This window comes from Triturus cristatus, chromosome 7 (assembly GCF_964204655.1).
Source record: "Triturus cristatus chromosome 7, aTriCri1.1, whole genome shotgun sequence".
NCBI lineage: Eukaryota > Metazoa > Chordata > Amphibia > Caudata > Salamandridae > Triturus > Triturus cristatus.
This window is the reverse complement of record NC_140590.1, coordinates 980,903,467-980,920,731: the sequence shown is the minus strand read 5'-3', so window position 1 is coordinate 980,920,731 and position 17,265 is coordinate 980,903,467. Positions and strand designations below refer to the sequence as shown.

The 17,265-nt window shown below is 45.7% G+C and overlaps 2 protein-coding genes across 2 annotated transcripts in view; one reads left to right on the top strand and one right to left on the bottom strand.

The window, feature by feature from the left end:
• LOC146810952 (uncharacterized) overlaps positions 1 to 17,265 on the bottom strand; it is a 142,111-nt gene that overhangs the window by 54,852 nt on the left and 69,994 nt on the right. The gene's annotated exons all lie outside the window — the stretch shown is intronic.
• Positions 2,782 to 9,732, top strand: LOC146810954 (uncharacterized). Its single transcript, XM_085620375.1, has 2 exons — positions 2,782 to 2,929; positions 8,840 to 9,732. The coding sequence occupies exons 1-2, from the start codon at positions 2,782 to 2,784 to the stop codon at positions 9,730 to 9,732; spliced, it is 1,041 nt and encodes a 346-aa protein (XP_085476501.1).

The following is a 17,265-nucleotide window of genomic DNA, read 5'->3' as shown; positions in this document are numbered from 1 at the left end:
TTATATTCTTTCTTTAGTTTATTTAGTTTAGTTAGACCCCCCTGATCATACCTTAACCGTAGGGACCTTTCTACACTCCTTATTATCCTTTTTTTCCCTACACTCAGGATCAAACCAACTTGCTTGCTTCCTGAGAGTTGGACTTCTATTTTTAGCACTACTGCAGCCTAGATCTTCAACCTCACTGCTTCCTCAGCACCATGGGCCTTCCTCTTTGGTGAGCTGCTCAAGGTCTTCTTGTGACTCCTGTTCCTTCAGCCCGTGGGTCCTCTTGAGGGTCTTCTTTGGCTTCAGTGGGCTTCCCTGCTAACTCAGGGCCTGGTCTGACATACATAGTCGTGGTGAGTCCTGGCTGATCCCGACACTGCACCCTTTTTGTCGACTACGTTATTTGCCACTGCCAAGGCCTGTTGGTGCCCTTGCCGGACACTGACCCCTTGGCCCTCAACATCCGACGTGGGACAGCTCGTGAACGGCTCCTGGTCTTCTACAGTATCACTTGGTCCGCACAGCTGCAATTTTAAGGGCACAGTCAACCTCATCTGCATCTCTGACATCGGTGGGCATTTGTCTTCTGTGCCTCCTGGTTACTCCTGAGTGTCATAGACTCTGTCCGCTCTGCTTGCAGGTACCTCTCATCTTGACTCCACCTTTGGGTTCCACCGGACTCCTTCGTCTTCTTCTCCAGCGGCATCTTTCCTGAAGTCCTCCATTGCGGTCTACGTCACTTGACACATAAGCACCTGGCTTCCCTGGTGTAAGTATCCTGGTACCTGGGGTATCCACAGGTAGGGAGACTCTCCAAAATTCCTTCTTCCACAGGGTTTCTTCGGGGTCCGCTGGGAAGGGTCCTTTTTCTTTAAAACTGCAACGCAACTTACCCACTGACTTGTGTTGATCACAGGGTCGTGTTCAGGCTATGCACACAGACTCCGTGGGGTTCTTGGGTACTTACCTCAGTGGTTTCTTGGGTCCCCAACACTTCTACGTCTTCTGGTTCCATCCTTGACTTGAGTCGTGGTTTGCATTCCACTATTTTAGTACATGGTTTGGTCTTGCCCATGAGACCATTGTGTATTTATGCTACTTACGTGCTCTATTTACTAAGTATTGGGTGTATTGTGTTTCTATCTCCAGGTAGAAGATAGAACAATTGTGTTAGTGAGTGTTTGTGATAAAATACATATTTTTATAAGTACACTGTGTGATTCTTTTTCTCTTAACCTATCCCATAGGATTAAGTACTGGTAAAACAAGCTGCTTTACACTCCTTCTCGACTAAGCCTGAAGGCTGCTCTCCGCAGCTACCACTTAGAGAGCTTTCTAAGGTTGTCTAAGACCACTAAAATCACCATAAGTGTTGTCTGGATTAGTGCGGGGTGCTTCACTTACATAAGTGAGCACCATATACTAAGCTAGCCTCCCACTTTGGTGTGAAGCGGTTGGGATTCAAGCCTGCTTTGTTTTACCAGCTAGTCTAGGTGTGGATTAATTGAACAATCATCACTAGCATTAGGCACATACAAAAGTTAGATAGACTAAGTAAGTTCTACTGAACTTATAGATTGGTTGACAAGGGTCGAGCACAGCCCTTGCTCCAATCTTAGAAAGTTTAGTTTCCATTAGGGTAGGTAGGTGCAACACCACCCTACACCTAGACATGTCTTTTATAGTGGACCCCAATGGGGCCCAGTCTTCTAGATACAGTGGTCTAAAGGACCCTGTGTACCTCTAGGAAGTTAAAGACAGGTAGCAATCCAACTTCCAAGCATCTCTTAGAGCTGCTCATCCTAGATGATCTCCAGAACCCTGACAGGTCAGGGGATCAGAACAAAGTGGTTGGGGATGCTCCCGAAGATGGGAAGAGATTGGTAAACCCCAGTGGCCCTAATTCTGAGCAAGATTAAGAGGAGTCTGAGGACTCCACCTTGATGAACTCTGATCCAGGGGATAGTGGAGATGGCGCAGAAAGGTGTCCCTAGAAGTAAGCCCCCATTATTCCTCCTGGGAGGGTCCAGAACAGTCAGAGAAGATCTAGATCTCCTTCTGCTGAGTCAAATACTTCAGAACATTTCATAGGGACCTCAATCTCTAGCCAGAGAGAGGACTCCTTGGAAAGGGAATACCACCTGATCAAACTTGAGAGAGTTAGACTCAAACTCAGGTGAGACCAGTTGGCCCTTGACAAGGAGGCCCTGGAAGTCAAAAAAGCTAGGAAAAATCTGGGATTAGATTCCTATGGTGGCAGCCCAAGTGTACCTAGAATCAGGGAACCACCCTTTGACACTAGTAACCTGAGCAGGATATTCCCTCCTTACCAGGAGGGTGATGACATTCAGAAATGGATGTCTGTCTTAGAGAGGGCCTGTAAAGTTCAGAAGGTCCCTCAAGGACTGTGGGAAGCTATCCTGTGGCTCTCCTTGGCTAACAAAGGAAGAGATAAGCTCCTCACTGTTAGAGAAGAGGATGCTGACAATTGTTCAGTTCTGAAGAGAGCACTCATTGATAGGTTTGGCTTAACCACTGAATAGTACATACTGAATAGCACAGGGATCAGAGACACCCAGAAGGCACACACCCAGGACTGTGTAGCCTTCATTGATAGTGCTATTAAGGCTCTGGAAGGCTGGCTTCATGGAAGCAATGTACAGGACTATGAGGGATTGTACAGTTTGATAATGAGGGAGCACATTCTTAATAACTGCCAGAACCAACGTTTGCACCAGTACATGGTGACTCTGATCTGACCTCTCCCCAAGAATTGGGAAAGAAGGCAGACAAATGGGTCAGCACCAGGGTCAAGCAGGAAATCATGGTGGTGGCGGTGACCAGAAGAAGCAGGATTCTTCTAAGTCCCAGGAAAAGGGTGGTGAGAAAGGCAAAGACAAAAAGGAGTCTTCTCAAGGTCACCAAAAACCTGCCTCAGAGGGTGAGACCTCAAACGCCAAGAAAGACAAAAATAAACTTTGGTGTTATTTATATAAAGTAAAGACCCATTCGACAAGAGATGCTGATTGTCCAAAGGCCAAGGAGCCTACTATCACTGCCTCTAAGGCAACTGCGTCCGCTAGCACCAGAACAGGTGGTAGTACAGCAACCAAGGGATTAGTTAGGTTAACCTTAGGTTCTGAGATGGGTTTTGGTCTAGTCAGAACTCCAGACCAGAACTCCAGGTCAGCCATTGATCCTGCCACCTTACTGGTAACTCCCACTAACTTTGGCAAGTACAGGCAACAGCCTTTGATAAAAGTCACCATGGTGACAGAGAAACTTGTGTCCCCGGAGCAAATCATACTTGGACAAATGTACCAAGTCACCAACGCTAGCAATGTCAGGACTGATCATTCCTTGGCAGTTGTGAATCTCAGCTGGGGAGGAGTAACTGGACCTAAAATAGTCGTGGTATTTCCAGACCTACCTGGCAGACCATTGTCAAGGACAGTGAAAGCGAACTCCACTCGGGCAGTCTCCACATCGGCTGCTAGGTTTGCTGGAGTACCATTAGAAAAGATCTGTAGAGCTGCAATGTGGAAGACAACACATACGTTTACGCAGCATTACTGCCTGGATTCAATGCAGCGGGCTGACGCAGCCGTAGGACAGGCAGGCAGGCAGGCAGTGCTTTGAAACTTATTTCGATAAAGAAAGCCTTTTTAATTAGAGGATTAATACACTTAAACAAAAAAGGGAATGTATATGTGTTTTTTATGGTGTAAAAGTCATATAGTTGATTAATATGATGATGGAAATATTTATGATACAGACCATTGCCTTTGTTATTTGAATTGACTCAGCACCAGACCTTTTACAAAACGAATATATATTATATATTACCTACTGGCGGTTGCCAGTAGGTAGTTATAGTTAGAACCTAGTTTCCATAGGAAAAGCGTTTTTTGTTATGCCAATAAATTTGGCGCCGTTTGACGAATCTTCGCAAAATTTTCTAAACTAATGGGTCACTCTGGTCAACTCCTGTCTTGAATGTTTCGGGGTGATTCGCCAAGCAGGGGCCGGGAAAAAAGGGGGTCCCAAAACGCGTTTTCCCCATGGTAATTTCCATAGGAAAAATTGGAACAGGCTACCGCCCGAACTGCTGAACAGAATTACACCAAATTTGGTAAAAAGGTAGGACTTGGTCCAGAAAGAGACCTTTTATGTAAATGGTGTAAATCCGTTCAGTAGTTTCTGAGCAATTAAAAAAATAAAAATATGGATATCTGAGCACCGAGGAGGAGTCGTGACTCCTCCTGGTCACGAGCTGACTTCTGATTGGCTGTCAACACTCCAAACCGGGAAGTGCTGGCAGCCGAGTCACAAGAAAACAGTAAAAAAAAACATTAAAAAACAAGAAAAGGGGGTAGAAACACCCTGACCCTCTAGGCCTGCTGAGGGGGTCCCACAGGGACTCTAAGGGCCATAAAAAGCATTTTTTTTTTTTAATAAGTGGCAGAATTTGCGCTGGGTGGGCAAACCCTGACAAGAAGATTTTAAAAAACGAAGCGCGGAGTCAGCGCTTTGTTATTGTTAAGACTTGGTGGGCCAGGTCCCAGGGGCATGCCCAAATTATATAGCAGGGGGCCCACGGTGGGCCCCCGCAGCCCCGGGGACCGCCACCTCCCTGGACTTTGTTTGATGATTTGCGCGGGGCATGCAGCCCCCCCGCAGCCCCGGGAACCAACACCTCCCCGGGGCTCTTATTTTAGTTAAATAGAATGTGTGGGGGGGCTCGAGCCCCCCACATGCCCCAGGGACCACCACCTCCCCAGGGCTCTTTCCAATTAAACACGGGGGGCACATGCCCAGCCCCCCGCAGCCCTGGGGACCACCATCTCCCTGGGGCTTTGTAAACATTAGGAGGGGGGTCACACGCCCCCCTCCTGGAGCCCTTGATGGCCCTGGGGACCACCAATCCCCAAAATAGTAAAAGAAGGGGGGCTACACAGCCCCCTTCTAAAAAATAACTTAAAGAAAAAAGGACGGCATCTCGCCGGAGGCCCTGCCCCCTCCCTACACCACTCTGCGCCCTGTGGTGCGTTGTAAGTTAGGGAATTATTTCCCCTTAAATACTGAGGGTCCCTGGGAGGGTAATTAGCCCACCAGGTACCTCCAGTATGCGCCACAGAGCTGCATTGCAGAGAGGTGGTCCGATGCCACGCCCCTTTTTACAGCACTCTGCAAACGTGGCTTCTAGTGCACTGATGGTGGGGTGATGAGGTCTTCTTGTATCCTGAGGACCTCAGAACACAAGTGGACTTCATCCTTTGAGCAGCAGTGCAGTGCGTTTGCAGCGTGGTGTAACAAGGGGCATGTCCTCGGAACACCTCTCTGCAACGCAGCTCTGTGGCACTTACTGGAGTACCTGGTGGGCTAGTTGGTCTCCAGGGACTCTCAGAATTCATGGGGACTTAATCCCCCAATTTGCAATGCACAAAGGGGCACGTATGCAGAGTGGTGCAGTGAAGGGGTGGGACCTGATCTAACAAGTGTGCAAATCCACCCCCTGGTGTGTTGTAGATTGGGAATTAAGTCCCCTTGAATCCTGAGGGTCCCTGGGGGCCAACTAGACCACCAGGTACCTCCAGTACTGCGTTGCAGAGAGGTGTTCCGAGGCCATGCCCCTTTTTACACCTCTCTGCAACACAGCTCCATGGCGCTTACTGGAGGTACCTGGTGGGCTAGTCAGCCCCTAGGGATCCTCAGGATTCAAGGGAACTTAATCCCCCAACTTACAAAGCGCTCGGGCGCGTTTGCACAGTGGTGCAGGGAGGAGGCGCGACCTGACATAACAAGTTAGCAATCCTGCTGTGTGGTACTTACTGGAGGTAATAAAAGGGGTTGTTGGCTCCCAAGGTTGACGTTGGGGGCTAACTATCCCTCCTGTTAACCTCTGTTAAATCCCACACAGTGGGATTGCTAAAAGGTGTTTGAAGGCCACGCTCACCTTTCTCTACCACTCTGCAAACGTGACTGCTATGTTATAGTTGGAAATTTGCATTTAAAAAACCTTTGAAATTCACAGAAAAACATAGGTTTCAGGGACGTTATAGTTAGGAATTAGCATTTTAAAAACCTTTGAAATTCACTGAAAAAACCATAGGTTTCAGGCACGTTATAGTTAGAAATTAGCATTTAAAAGACCTAAGAAATTCACTTAAAAAACCATAGGTTTCAGGGATGTTATAGTTAGAAATTAGCATTTAAAAAGCCTTTGAAATTCACTGAAAAAACCATAGGTTTCAGGCACGTTATAGTTAGAAATTAGTATTTAAGAAACCTTAGAAATTCACTGAAAAAACCAAAGGTTTCAGGGGCGTTATAGTTAGTTGGACATTTCACTCATGCAAAACCAGAGAAATTCGGCTGTTATAGTTAGTAGAGCTAACTATAACTCGCGCCCCTGCAATGCACTGCTGATGATGTCACATATTACATCACTCATGACATGGTCAGTGACATCACTCATGACATCTCAAATAACATCACTGATGACATCATCCGTGTGATAATCTGATGCACCTCCTCACACCCTAATATAACCTTTGATACACCCACTCTAAAATATAGACTACCATTTTTGAAACCGTAGACACACCAATACAAGTTACTACATATGCACTGACTGATTCTTAGGTCTACACACACATCCACTCATTCAGCCATACAGTAACTCATACATTTAGTCACTCATCAATACAGTACTATCATATGCACTCATATACCTATACATATACTCACACACCACCACTCATCCATACTTACTCACACACCTCCTCAGTTATGCAGAGAATCAATCACACCCATGTACTGACCTATACAGTTATACACAGATCACCTCGCTTCAATATCCAAATACTAACACATACTTACTCTCTTATATAAAATCACTCATACAAGCAGTCACTCATCCATACAGCCACTCTCACAATCACACACTCTCATGTATACCCAAAAACTCACATATACTGCCTTTCACATATGTAGTTACTCACACATATACCACTGGGACATCCATTCACTCACCAACACACCCATACAGCCTTTCATATATGCACTCTTGAACCCATACACCCAGTGAATCACCCACTCACACATCTATGCACAGAGTCATCCACCCCCTCACAAAGACATTCAGGCACCCATACATATATTCAGACAACCAATCAATAAGCCATATAGACAGACATGTGGCTACTCACCAACCCATGCAGCCGCTTATACACCAACTGACAGACTGATACAGACATTTACACAGTTTACTCACTAACCCATGCATTCAGTAAGATACGCTTAATCAGTCACTTATACAATCAGTCACGCACCTACGAAATCATCCATTCAGACACTTATACACCCACTCATTCTTCAATACACCTTAGCATATATATATGTAAAACATATTTAAACTTTAAAGAAACACACATTCACTGAATGATGTCATCAGTGATGTCATTTGAGATGTCATCAGTGATGTCATCAGTGATGTCACTGACCATGTCATGAGTGATGTAATATGTGACATCAGCAGTGCATTGCAGAGGCGCAAGTTATACTTCGCTTCACTAACTATAACACCCAAATGTCTCTTGTTTTGTACGAATGAAATGTCCACCTAACTATAACGTCCCTGAAACCTATGTTTTTCTTTCAGTGAATATATATATATATCTCTTCTGGGGCGGGCTGAACCGTGATGCTGAATGGCAGACACACTGTCGAGTGCATCTTGAGAAGCTTCGGCATTTGTTGGATAAAATTATGACAAGGGTGCCGTCCCGTGCAAGGTGCACCATCTCAAAGGAATGAGAGGCTGAGGGAGAGGAACCTTCCTGCTCCGGTTTCCAGCACAGTGCGTCTTGATGAAAAGTGCCTTCTCTCATCACATCCATATCCTACCAAGGATTCTAACTGACTCTCTGAAATCTGTACGCTTTGGAACCTACTATAGGTGTTCAATGAAAGCTCGATTCGACTACACATCCCAGCATGCTGTATGAAGAAATCAAATACGCAGTTGAACCCATGAGGGGTTTTTCAACCAATCAGCATGCAGTATAAAGAGCGCTCCAATGCGTACAGGAGAAATGCCTCTGATGAAGTGGTACGTTGGCCACAGAAACGCATCAGGCAATACAACAAACTTGGATGGCTGGGGCGGGCTGAACCGTGATGCCGAATGGCAGACACACTGTCGAGTGCATCTTGAGAAGCTTCGGCGTTTGTTGGATATAATAATATATATATATATATATATATATATATATATATATATAAGTTTATAACTGCTTACTCTTCTGAATCAAGCATGAAAGATACCCCAATACTGGATAAGAAATAAGTTACCTGTAACTGCATTTATCCAGTATCGGTATCTTTCATAGATTCACATGCAACCCACCCTCCTCCCCGGCGAGGCTCCTCTGGCATTACAGTACTATTAGCCACACTTGTGCTGGAGGGATTCAGCCTCTCTTGGGAAGGTTCTAGAGGGTGCTAGGTGCTGATTGGTTGTGCCTAAGTTTGGCTATTAAATACATGGTTGCCTCCATGATAGCCTATGGAAGTTATTAATTACTGCTTTATTTAATGTACCGTGGGACTCCCACTTCGACAACGGGGAATGATTCAAGCATGTGAATCTATAATAGATACTAATACTGGATAACTGCAGTTACAGATAAGTAACTTATTTCTTACTTAATAATTGCGTTCACCATAGACCAACAGCGCGGGAGCAGAAAATGTAATTCTTTATAGCCATACCATCATGAAAGAAATGTATCAACACGTAAACTATGCCCCACAATCTTGGTGACTCACACATATCATCCTTTTGTAGGCCATCCCACAAGACCAACTCAGAAGGCTAATGACGCTGGCAAGAATCAGGCTAAAGAGGACCCAAAGTTAGAGAGACAAGATTCCATGCTACTGAATACACAAGAAGGGGACGCCTTATATGCTATGCTTCATTCAATGGTGGAGGCTGCGAAGGTGGGAGAGTATAAGCAGCAAGTAAGTGGTACCAGCCATGATCAGGTGTATGCAAGTGAGCAAGGAAATAAGGAATATAGCATGCCCAATGTTTTGACTCAGATACCACAAATATCCTCTGACCAAAGTACATCACAAATACCACAACAAATGAATAAATTGAAGACGCTTCCTCGAATAATGCCACGTGCCTCACAAGGATCCCATTTCTCTATAAAAGAACAGGAAACTCAACCCACTGGGCAGACACACATGTCTGAACCAGAAGGATTCCAGCAGGAACTGTTGTTGAACTCAATGCGTCAGTGTCAGTTGATGGGGGAGCAAAATGATATAATACGTGAGCAGACTAATGTATTGCGAGACCTATCACATCACCTGGAGGCAGCCAATTCATTCCAAACAACCATTGCAAGAGGCATTAGCCACATTGAAATGTACTCAAGCAGAATGAATACTACCATGACCAATCTGGCAGTGCTAAATCGAGGTATGGTGAGTCAGATGATAAAGGCAGAGGAAGCTAATGCCAAAAATTGGGAAAACATCACAGCATTACTTGAGAGGCAGGAAAATACTTACAAAACAATGGCCACCAAGACAGTCACAGGACCAAGCATCTCAACCTCTACACTGGGCAATCAACCACAAGCATCTGGATCCTCAAATTTACGAAAAAGTGGGACACAAGTGCGATTGACTCCTAGTGTGAAAAATACGAAAAATAAGAAACCATAATGTTGCATGCATGCCTCAGATCTAGTTATTATGTGTTGCCTGAAAGTTAATGAGATGTGTGAAGAATTATGTAGAGTGACATGTAAATAGTTTTTGTATTGACATGAATTTCCTCTTAAATAACTCCTAGGTACACACGAAAGTTGTGAATAGTTGAAAATTGAAACACACGCATACCCATTTGTGGATGTATAAAAAAAACACATATCTGTATTTATGCATGCACAGCTACGTATTGATATACATATGTATACATAGCTATGTATGCATATATGTATACATATATATAGTTATACATATAGCATGTAAAGAATTGCATTTTGTTGAAATGTTTCCTTTTCCCTAAAGTAGTTGCAAATAAAAACGTTGATTTTGACAGTATGTCAGTATGCCCTAATTAATATGAAAATGATTGACAGGATTTGATCAAGAATGTCAGAGTGGATGTTACCCTCGGGCGATGGTGGAACTTGTCTGTTCTGAGACACAGCAGGTAGCTTGCAACTAAACTAAGTCAACTTACACACTTTAGTTGATTTAAACATCAACCCTCCTCCATATATGTATAGTAACCATAAAGAACACAACATGTTGCTTAGCAGCAACTCTGGTACTGCTAGTTCTATCCCATTGGTCTCCTTTCATTGCCATTCTTAAGAGGGAATGCAAGCTTTCTCCTGATTGTTTCAAATATGAGCAGTGATTTGGGAGTGTTCACGACCTCAAGCAAGATCTCCACACAGATTGGGAAATCCTGAAATCACCATGGAAGAGCGCTGTGAAGTTGGTTTTCAGTCCACTCTAATAGTTTCTGGATAGCACACATATCACTACACTAGTTCCCTGTTAAAGAGTAAGTACAGCTCAACACCTTATGTGTAACGCATCAGACTGTCACATCACTGGCCCTCTGTTTCTCAGTAATCTGGGGACCTCTTACCTACCACGCAATCTAAAATGGCATGCCACAGGGGTTGGTAGATTTTCAGACTTTAAGGTCCCAGCTGTGGAACGCGCTCACACTGAAGCTACCACATCGGCTTTCAAATCTAGGACCGTTCAGGAAGAAGCTAATTTTGCTTTAGCATTTGCTTTTAAGATTCATAGTGCCATCATGCCCTTTGGTCTATGTGCCTTTTAGAAATAAATCAATAAAACAATAGTGAAGACTTGTTTGAGTAGAGGATAACCGTTTTAGTGACTATGGTGTCTACATAAATGTGTCATTAAAAAACCAATTCATTATTCACACAAACCTCGTGATTCTGTGAGACTGGGGTATTTTTAAGATCGAATCCTACCATCCCACAACAGCTCTATTCCATGCATTCTATCTTTCCTAAATTATCTTCTCCAACTTTTCGATGTTCCTCATTAGGAAAGAAAATATACAAATTCCAAGCAAAGTTTGTGAATTTCTGAAGTAATATACAACACCCACTTGTGAGAAGTTGGCCTGGTATATGCTGTCCAATAATTAAAGTGGGCCCCTTGCACCAGACCAAACGACCCTTATGGTGATTAGGTCAAAGATAACCTTTATGAAAGCTATCCTAGTGGTAGCTATGGAGAGCAGCATTCAGACTAAGTCTTGAAAGAATGTAAAGAAGCTTGTTTTACCAGAACAGAACCTCTTGAGTGATCAAATGAAAGGAGAACCACACAAGTATTTATATATAAAATATGTATTTATTACTGAACACTCTCTACTAATCTCTATGTGAGATTAGAACATAAAGCACACAATACTTAATCAATAGAACAACAGTAAATAGCACAATACACAGCAGGCTCCAGGGGGAGACCGAACCATATACAAAAAAAATGGTATAACCACAACGACTTCACTAGACACAGTGCCTAGAGCAGGTAGAATCGATGGGACCCCAAGGAACCACCCAAAGGAGTGACACAGGGAGCGCAACGGAGGACGGGTGCAGTGTGGGAACACAGACATGTGCTCCGTACAACTCTATAGGAAAGTCGTGGTAGGAAAATTACAGTTTAAGGACACTTCAGAGAGGACTTCAAGCAGGTTCTAATGCCAGCACCCTTGTGAGTACCGAGGTACCCGTGTTACCTATCCCTGAGGAGCCGGTGCATAGGGATCAAGTGGTGTCGGAAACCCTCATCGTTTTTAATGGCGTGATGCGAAGAAGTGCTGCTGCCGGGAAGATGGAAAGCGTCCAGTGGAATCCAAGCCTGGATCCAAGGTGAGAAGAACCTGAGAGCAGAGGGGACAGAGTCTGGGTCACTTCAGAGTAACCAGGGGCTCGATAGACGAATGCCCACCGATTTCAGGTGCTTCAGGTGTGAAGATAGGATGCTTGACTCTGCAGCCACGGGGACCAGGAGACGTCGTCGATGACCAAAGTCTGGAGGTGAGTTGTCCCACGAAGGATGTCGAGTGCTGAGGGGTTAGTGTCCGGATTGAACACCAACAAGCTTTGACAAAGGCAACCCACGTGGGCAGAGGAAACAGGTTACGGTGTGTACCAGCAAGGTCCAGGAGACTCTCCAAGCTATGGGGAGTCAGGGCACGTCTGGAGAAACCAGAGAAGCCCAAGGAAAATCAAAGTAATCCTCGCCAGGACCCACAGGCCAATGGACCAGGGATCGCGAGGGTACCTCGAGCGAATTCACAAAGCACCAGCCCACAGAGCACTTGTGGAGTGCAGGCCGGAGATCTTTAGTGGAAATGCTGCTTGGAGTCAGGACTGCACATAGTCCAAAGCACAACCTCAAGGATCGCCAAAAAGAATATGCTGCTGCAAAAGTACACAGTGCACAGGGGTTCGGGTAGCACGGTCCCCACGAGGGATACTGGTTTCAAGATTGCTGCGAGAGTAGATCGACCTCAGGGGCGCTCGGGAACCCACCTCCTGTGTTGCAGAAATCTTCGGAGTCCTCATGAGCTGCAAACCGGTCAGATGGGTCTAGGTGTCTGCTGCTGCAGGGGAGTAACTCCTTTACTCCAAGGGAGATTATTCTGTAGTACAGCGACGTGTAGACCGTCAAAGTACTTGGTTTCTGCTTGCAGAGTTTAGTCCAGGTAAAATCCAAAGTCCTGTAATCAGGTTTCCCACTTTATACCCATGAAGGGGATGGACTGACCTGGGGACCCTCCTAGGGGAGGGGCAGGATAGAGGGGTGGCTACACCCATGTCCTTTGTCCAGTTTTGCACCAGAGCAGGAGCAACTGGCTCCTGGAACTGGTATGAGCTGGACTATGCACAGGGACACCAATTGTGCCCCCAGTGCAGACTTTATGGCACTCTAAGAGTGGACCCACCCAACCCCAATACACTAAAGCCTGTCTGGGAGGTGGTCACACTTCCCTGTGACAGGAAACCTATTGTCAGGCCTTCCTCTGCTCGAGCTTGGCTCAGCAGCAGGAGGGCAGACTCGTGTCTGTGGCTGGCAGCATCCATTTTGTGATGCCCAGGTCTGAAAAACTGGTACCAGGTATCCCTATGCTCCACATAAGTCCCTCTAGGAGGGTGGAATCATACCTCCCCCACCAGTTACTGGCGGGAGGTATGATTCCAAGGTGTTTGACACCAAACACGACATGTTTCTAAGCAGCCGTTTTAAAGTTAGCATTTACCGCGAGGTTATAATGCACTTAAATATATATGGTTGGCTGCATCACAGACAACCCCTGAGAATAGGTTCCGAAGGCTGCAGAGGGACTCTGCTCATGCAGGGTCACCCTCTTACACAAAACCCAGCACTCTGCCTTCAGGATTGATAAGGCCTGCCATAGGGGTGACTGATAGGTTCTGATAAGTTTATATGTGCAGTGATTTAGAATAGATATAGGTAACCTATATCCAAGTAAGGGGTGCATGCACCTACTTACACAGGCTGCAGTAGCAGACATGTGGTGTCATTTTGAATGGCCTCACAGGGATGGCACAATACATGCTTGCTTCAGCCCCTGGGAGGCATCTGGGGTACCTATGCCCTGAGTACATGGTGTACCACATACTAGGGACTGATAAGGGTACCCCAGAATCCAATCTGGAGTGTACCTAAAGTACATGCACAACCAATTTAGGAAGAAAGCAGATAGACTTGGGTTCTGAATAGCAGGATCCTAGTCAGACTAAGTCAAAAACCAGCAAAAAAAGTGGGGGTAACCATGCAGTCATGGCCTACCTTCCTACACCACTGTCAACATCCAAATGAGTTAAGCCTGGTGGAAAGGTTCTTCTTTGTCATACTTTATTACTGAAAAACAATCAGACACCGAATAGAAAAGTTTATAGCTGTGCCTATAAAAATACACCAGCTGTACCAATACCTACTTTTTGAGCTGTCTAACCTCCACCCAGGCACCATGTCGCCTAGCTAGAGCCAATCAAACTCAAAACTCCAATGCCCTCTGCCGCTCTATCAAACCCTTCCTACTAAACGGCAATAATGAGGGCCAAAGCCCACCACAATTCCTATATATTCTCAAGCAGTATGAGAGAATCCAGATTGCGAATATGAACTAGGACCGGAGTGATTTGTAGGAATTAGCACTAGAAAAAGAGTTTGCGAAGATGAAGATTATCGGTAAGTAATTAACTCATTACTTCCTCAATCAGTTTTTCTCGTATCACTTCTTGCTTTATGGGATTTTACCAGAGCAATTAAAACACAACCTGATTCCCTGACAAAAAACGACAAGCTCCCAAATAATCCAAACAGATCACAACATTAGTAATACAAAGCTCAGGATACAGTGGCTGCTAATATTCTGGTACCAAATCTATTGAGTCAGTGTCTGAAGCCCTTTCCGAGGGCCACCGGGCACACAGGGGTTACTTAGCCCAACCTCGGTTGTTGAGGCCTTTTGCTCCTGGTCTCCTAGGGGCTGACCTACTATGGATCCTGCTCAACTAGGCCAAGTACCTATTCTGCACTTGACTCTCAGTGATAGCTGTGGTTGAGTAGTCAAGGCTCCCTCTGGGGGATGTAGATACAGGTCAGTGAACAAGAGTCATAAATCAAAGAGCAACAGCACAACAATAATTCAATGTCCAACCAAAAACTTTCCTTTATAAGAAAAAGTTGTATTTTATTTCTAACTCTATACAGGCAAAGAAATGCGAAATTTAAATGCAACAACACCATCCTCTTGCAGTCAGGGATCTAGTAGTTGTGAGGTGAATCCCTATCCCACCCTCCGTAATGTAACATGTGCAGGATTATTCCACATTCACTAGTGGCTGCATTGAGTTGCATTGAGGAATGCAAGCTATTAGGCCGTACCCAAGAGTTCTCCCTTCTGATCTTTAAGGAACTTAGTCAAAAGTGTCTATGGTGCCGCAGCATCGTTTGCAAGATTTGCTCAGTTTGGAGAGGTCAGGCTACTTGCGGCCCTTGGTGTAGTGCCTGGTGACATAGCCTCTCCAAATCAGCATGCCAGAGGTCTCTCAGATGTTGGAGGAGTTCCCTGCTCATGAAGAAGCAGTAAGATGGCATCGTTCAACAGGGGTAGAGAATCGTTTCTACAGCCCCTGACAGAAGCCAGCGACAATGCAACATCATCTCTGGCATCTCCGGCAGTCCTCCGCAGTGAGTCATGGGCATTTCCCTCGCACCGCGGGTCCAACCCATAAGTCATAGCTGCAGTCTCTCCTGGCAGCAGCCTGAATCTTTTGGCAACGTTGGTACCTGCAGCCCCTCCTGGTCTATGGGGTTGCTCCTTTATGTGGTGATATAGGCACAGCCTGTTACAGCCTCAGCGCTCTCGCCCAAACAGTCACAAGTCTTGGCACGTCTGAAAATACTTTACCTGCGACCCCCTCTGGTATACGGAGTCACCTCATTGCTGCGATGCGGGTATAGCAAGACCCAGACGGTCCTCTGCACACAGCTCAGTCTATGGCAGCCATCTCCTGGCATGCAGGGGTCGCCAAAAACAATCCCGCACACAGCCGATGGCTCAATCGGTGCTCAGCAAAATCCTTAAACCTCCCACAGAGAGTCCTCACTGTAGGGCTCCCAACTAGATCTCGCTCCCTCCAACAATGCCCTCTTCCTCACAGGGCACACAATTGTCTTCGCACGTAGGCAGCGACTGGTGCTCCAGGCTTCAGGGCAGGTGGCCTTGGATTCCTTGTGTGATGTCCATTCACCCAACAGGGAGACTAGCAAGCCTTGACCCCCAGTCCTGGTCACAGGCAGAGGTCTTGCTGAGCTTCTCCTTCTCGCACAGCCTGTCTGGCTACTTGGCAGATGACTCATTTTGGGGACAAAACCTCCCCTTGTTATAGTCCTTTTCCAGACACCAAATATAATTTAGGGCTCGGTCTTTGAAGTTTTATTTTGGGGTTCTGCTTCTTTTGAAGTGGGCACTTCTCCTTTTTCTCTTCCTTCATGAAAAAGGTCTTTCACAGCAGGCACAGCTCCTTAGCTGATTGTCCCCAACATATTTCATGTAGTGACTAGAGGTTACACCTGGTTGTCAGCCACAGTGATATGTACATAAAAGGGTTAATTTCACTACTACTAGGGTAGCACTTTGGATGCCCCTTCCGGTCCAACAAGACCGTTATCCATGAGACTGGCCTATGTCATGGCACGCACAGATGATCTGAGTTGGCCAATGACAAAAAAAATCTGTATTAGGGATCCAGACAACAATACAGTTGGGAACTCAGGGCAGGGGCACACGTCTTTACCATACAAAGGACTTTTCTGTCCCAACACTCGGTATCTACTACATCCAACTTACACTGGGATACAAAGGTAGATTGTGTAGCCCAAGTGGCAGCTTTACATATGTCCAAAATCGAACCCCCAAAAGCCTCAGCCAGGAGGTTATCATTCCACAAGTGGATCTTCCCTGAACCCTACTTGGTAAAGGTGGGTCCTGGGAAGCAAATGCCATAGAAATGAGTGATCTGATCCACCTACTCAAAGTGTGGGTAGATATTTTTTGCCCATATTGGAATCATGGTCTATAGTCATGTGACTAGGACAGATAAATCTTTACAGCCCTTAGCACATCCCTTGTATGCAAGGCTTCTTCTTCAGGAATAGAAGTAGCTTGAAAAACTGCAGGCAAAATAATTTCTTGTTCTGTGTGAAAATGAATTATCACATTAGGACAGAAACTTGGACAAAGCTTAAGAAGCAGTCTGCCTGAGAAGATTCTTAAAAAGGGAGACCTAATTAATAACAAACGTCACTCTCCTAATCTTCGGGAAGCTGTTATGGCCACTAATAAAAGGACTTTTGAAAATAGATGTAGGAGGCGTGGGCAAGATGGCAGGTGGCTAGGACGTGTTCGCTGGCTCTCCGTCCCCGCTGCCAATTGATCCGCGAATAGTGCTCCGCCTGCCTCAACATTTTGTCCCTGTGGCCCGTGCAGAGAAGTGGTTTTGGAGCATCTCCTCCCCAGGAACAAAACACGAGGTGAGGCTGGCCCGGTGGCTTCCTCGAGTGGGTACAGGCCTCAGGAGCATCTCAGAGTTCCAGGAGGGGTGCAGCTGCTGGAGATGTTTGGCCTCCTGCCGCATGGTGCTGCCCCTGATA

Bases quoted from the DNA above. Each gene is read 5' to 3' on its own strand.
- LOC146810954 (XM_085620375.1), top strand. From the start codon at position 2,782: ATGGGTCAGCACCAGGGTCAAGCAGGAAATCATGGTGGTGGCGGTGAC. The intron at 2,930-8,839 runs GTGAGACCTCAA...ATCCTTTTGTAG, and splicing joins CCAAAAACCTGCCTCAGAGG to GCCATCCCACAAGACCAACT.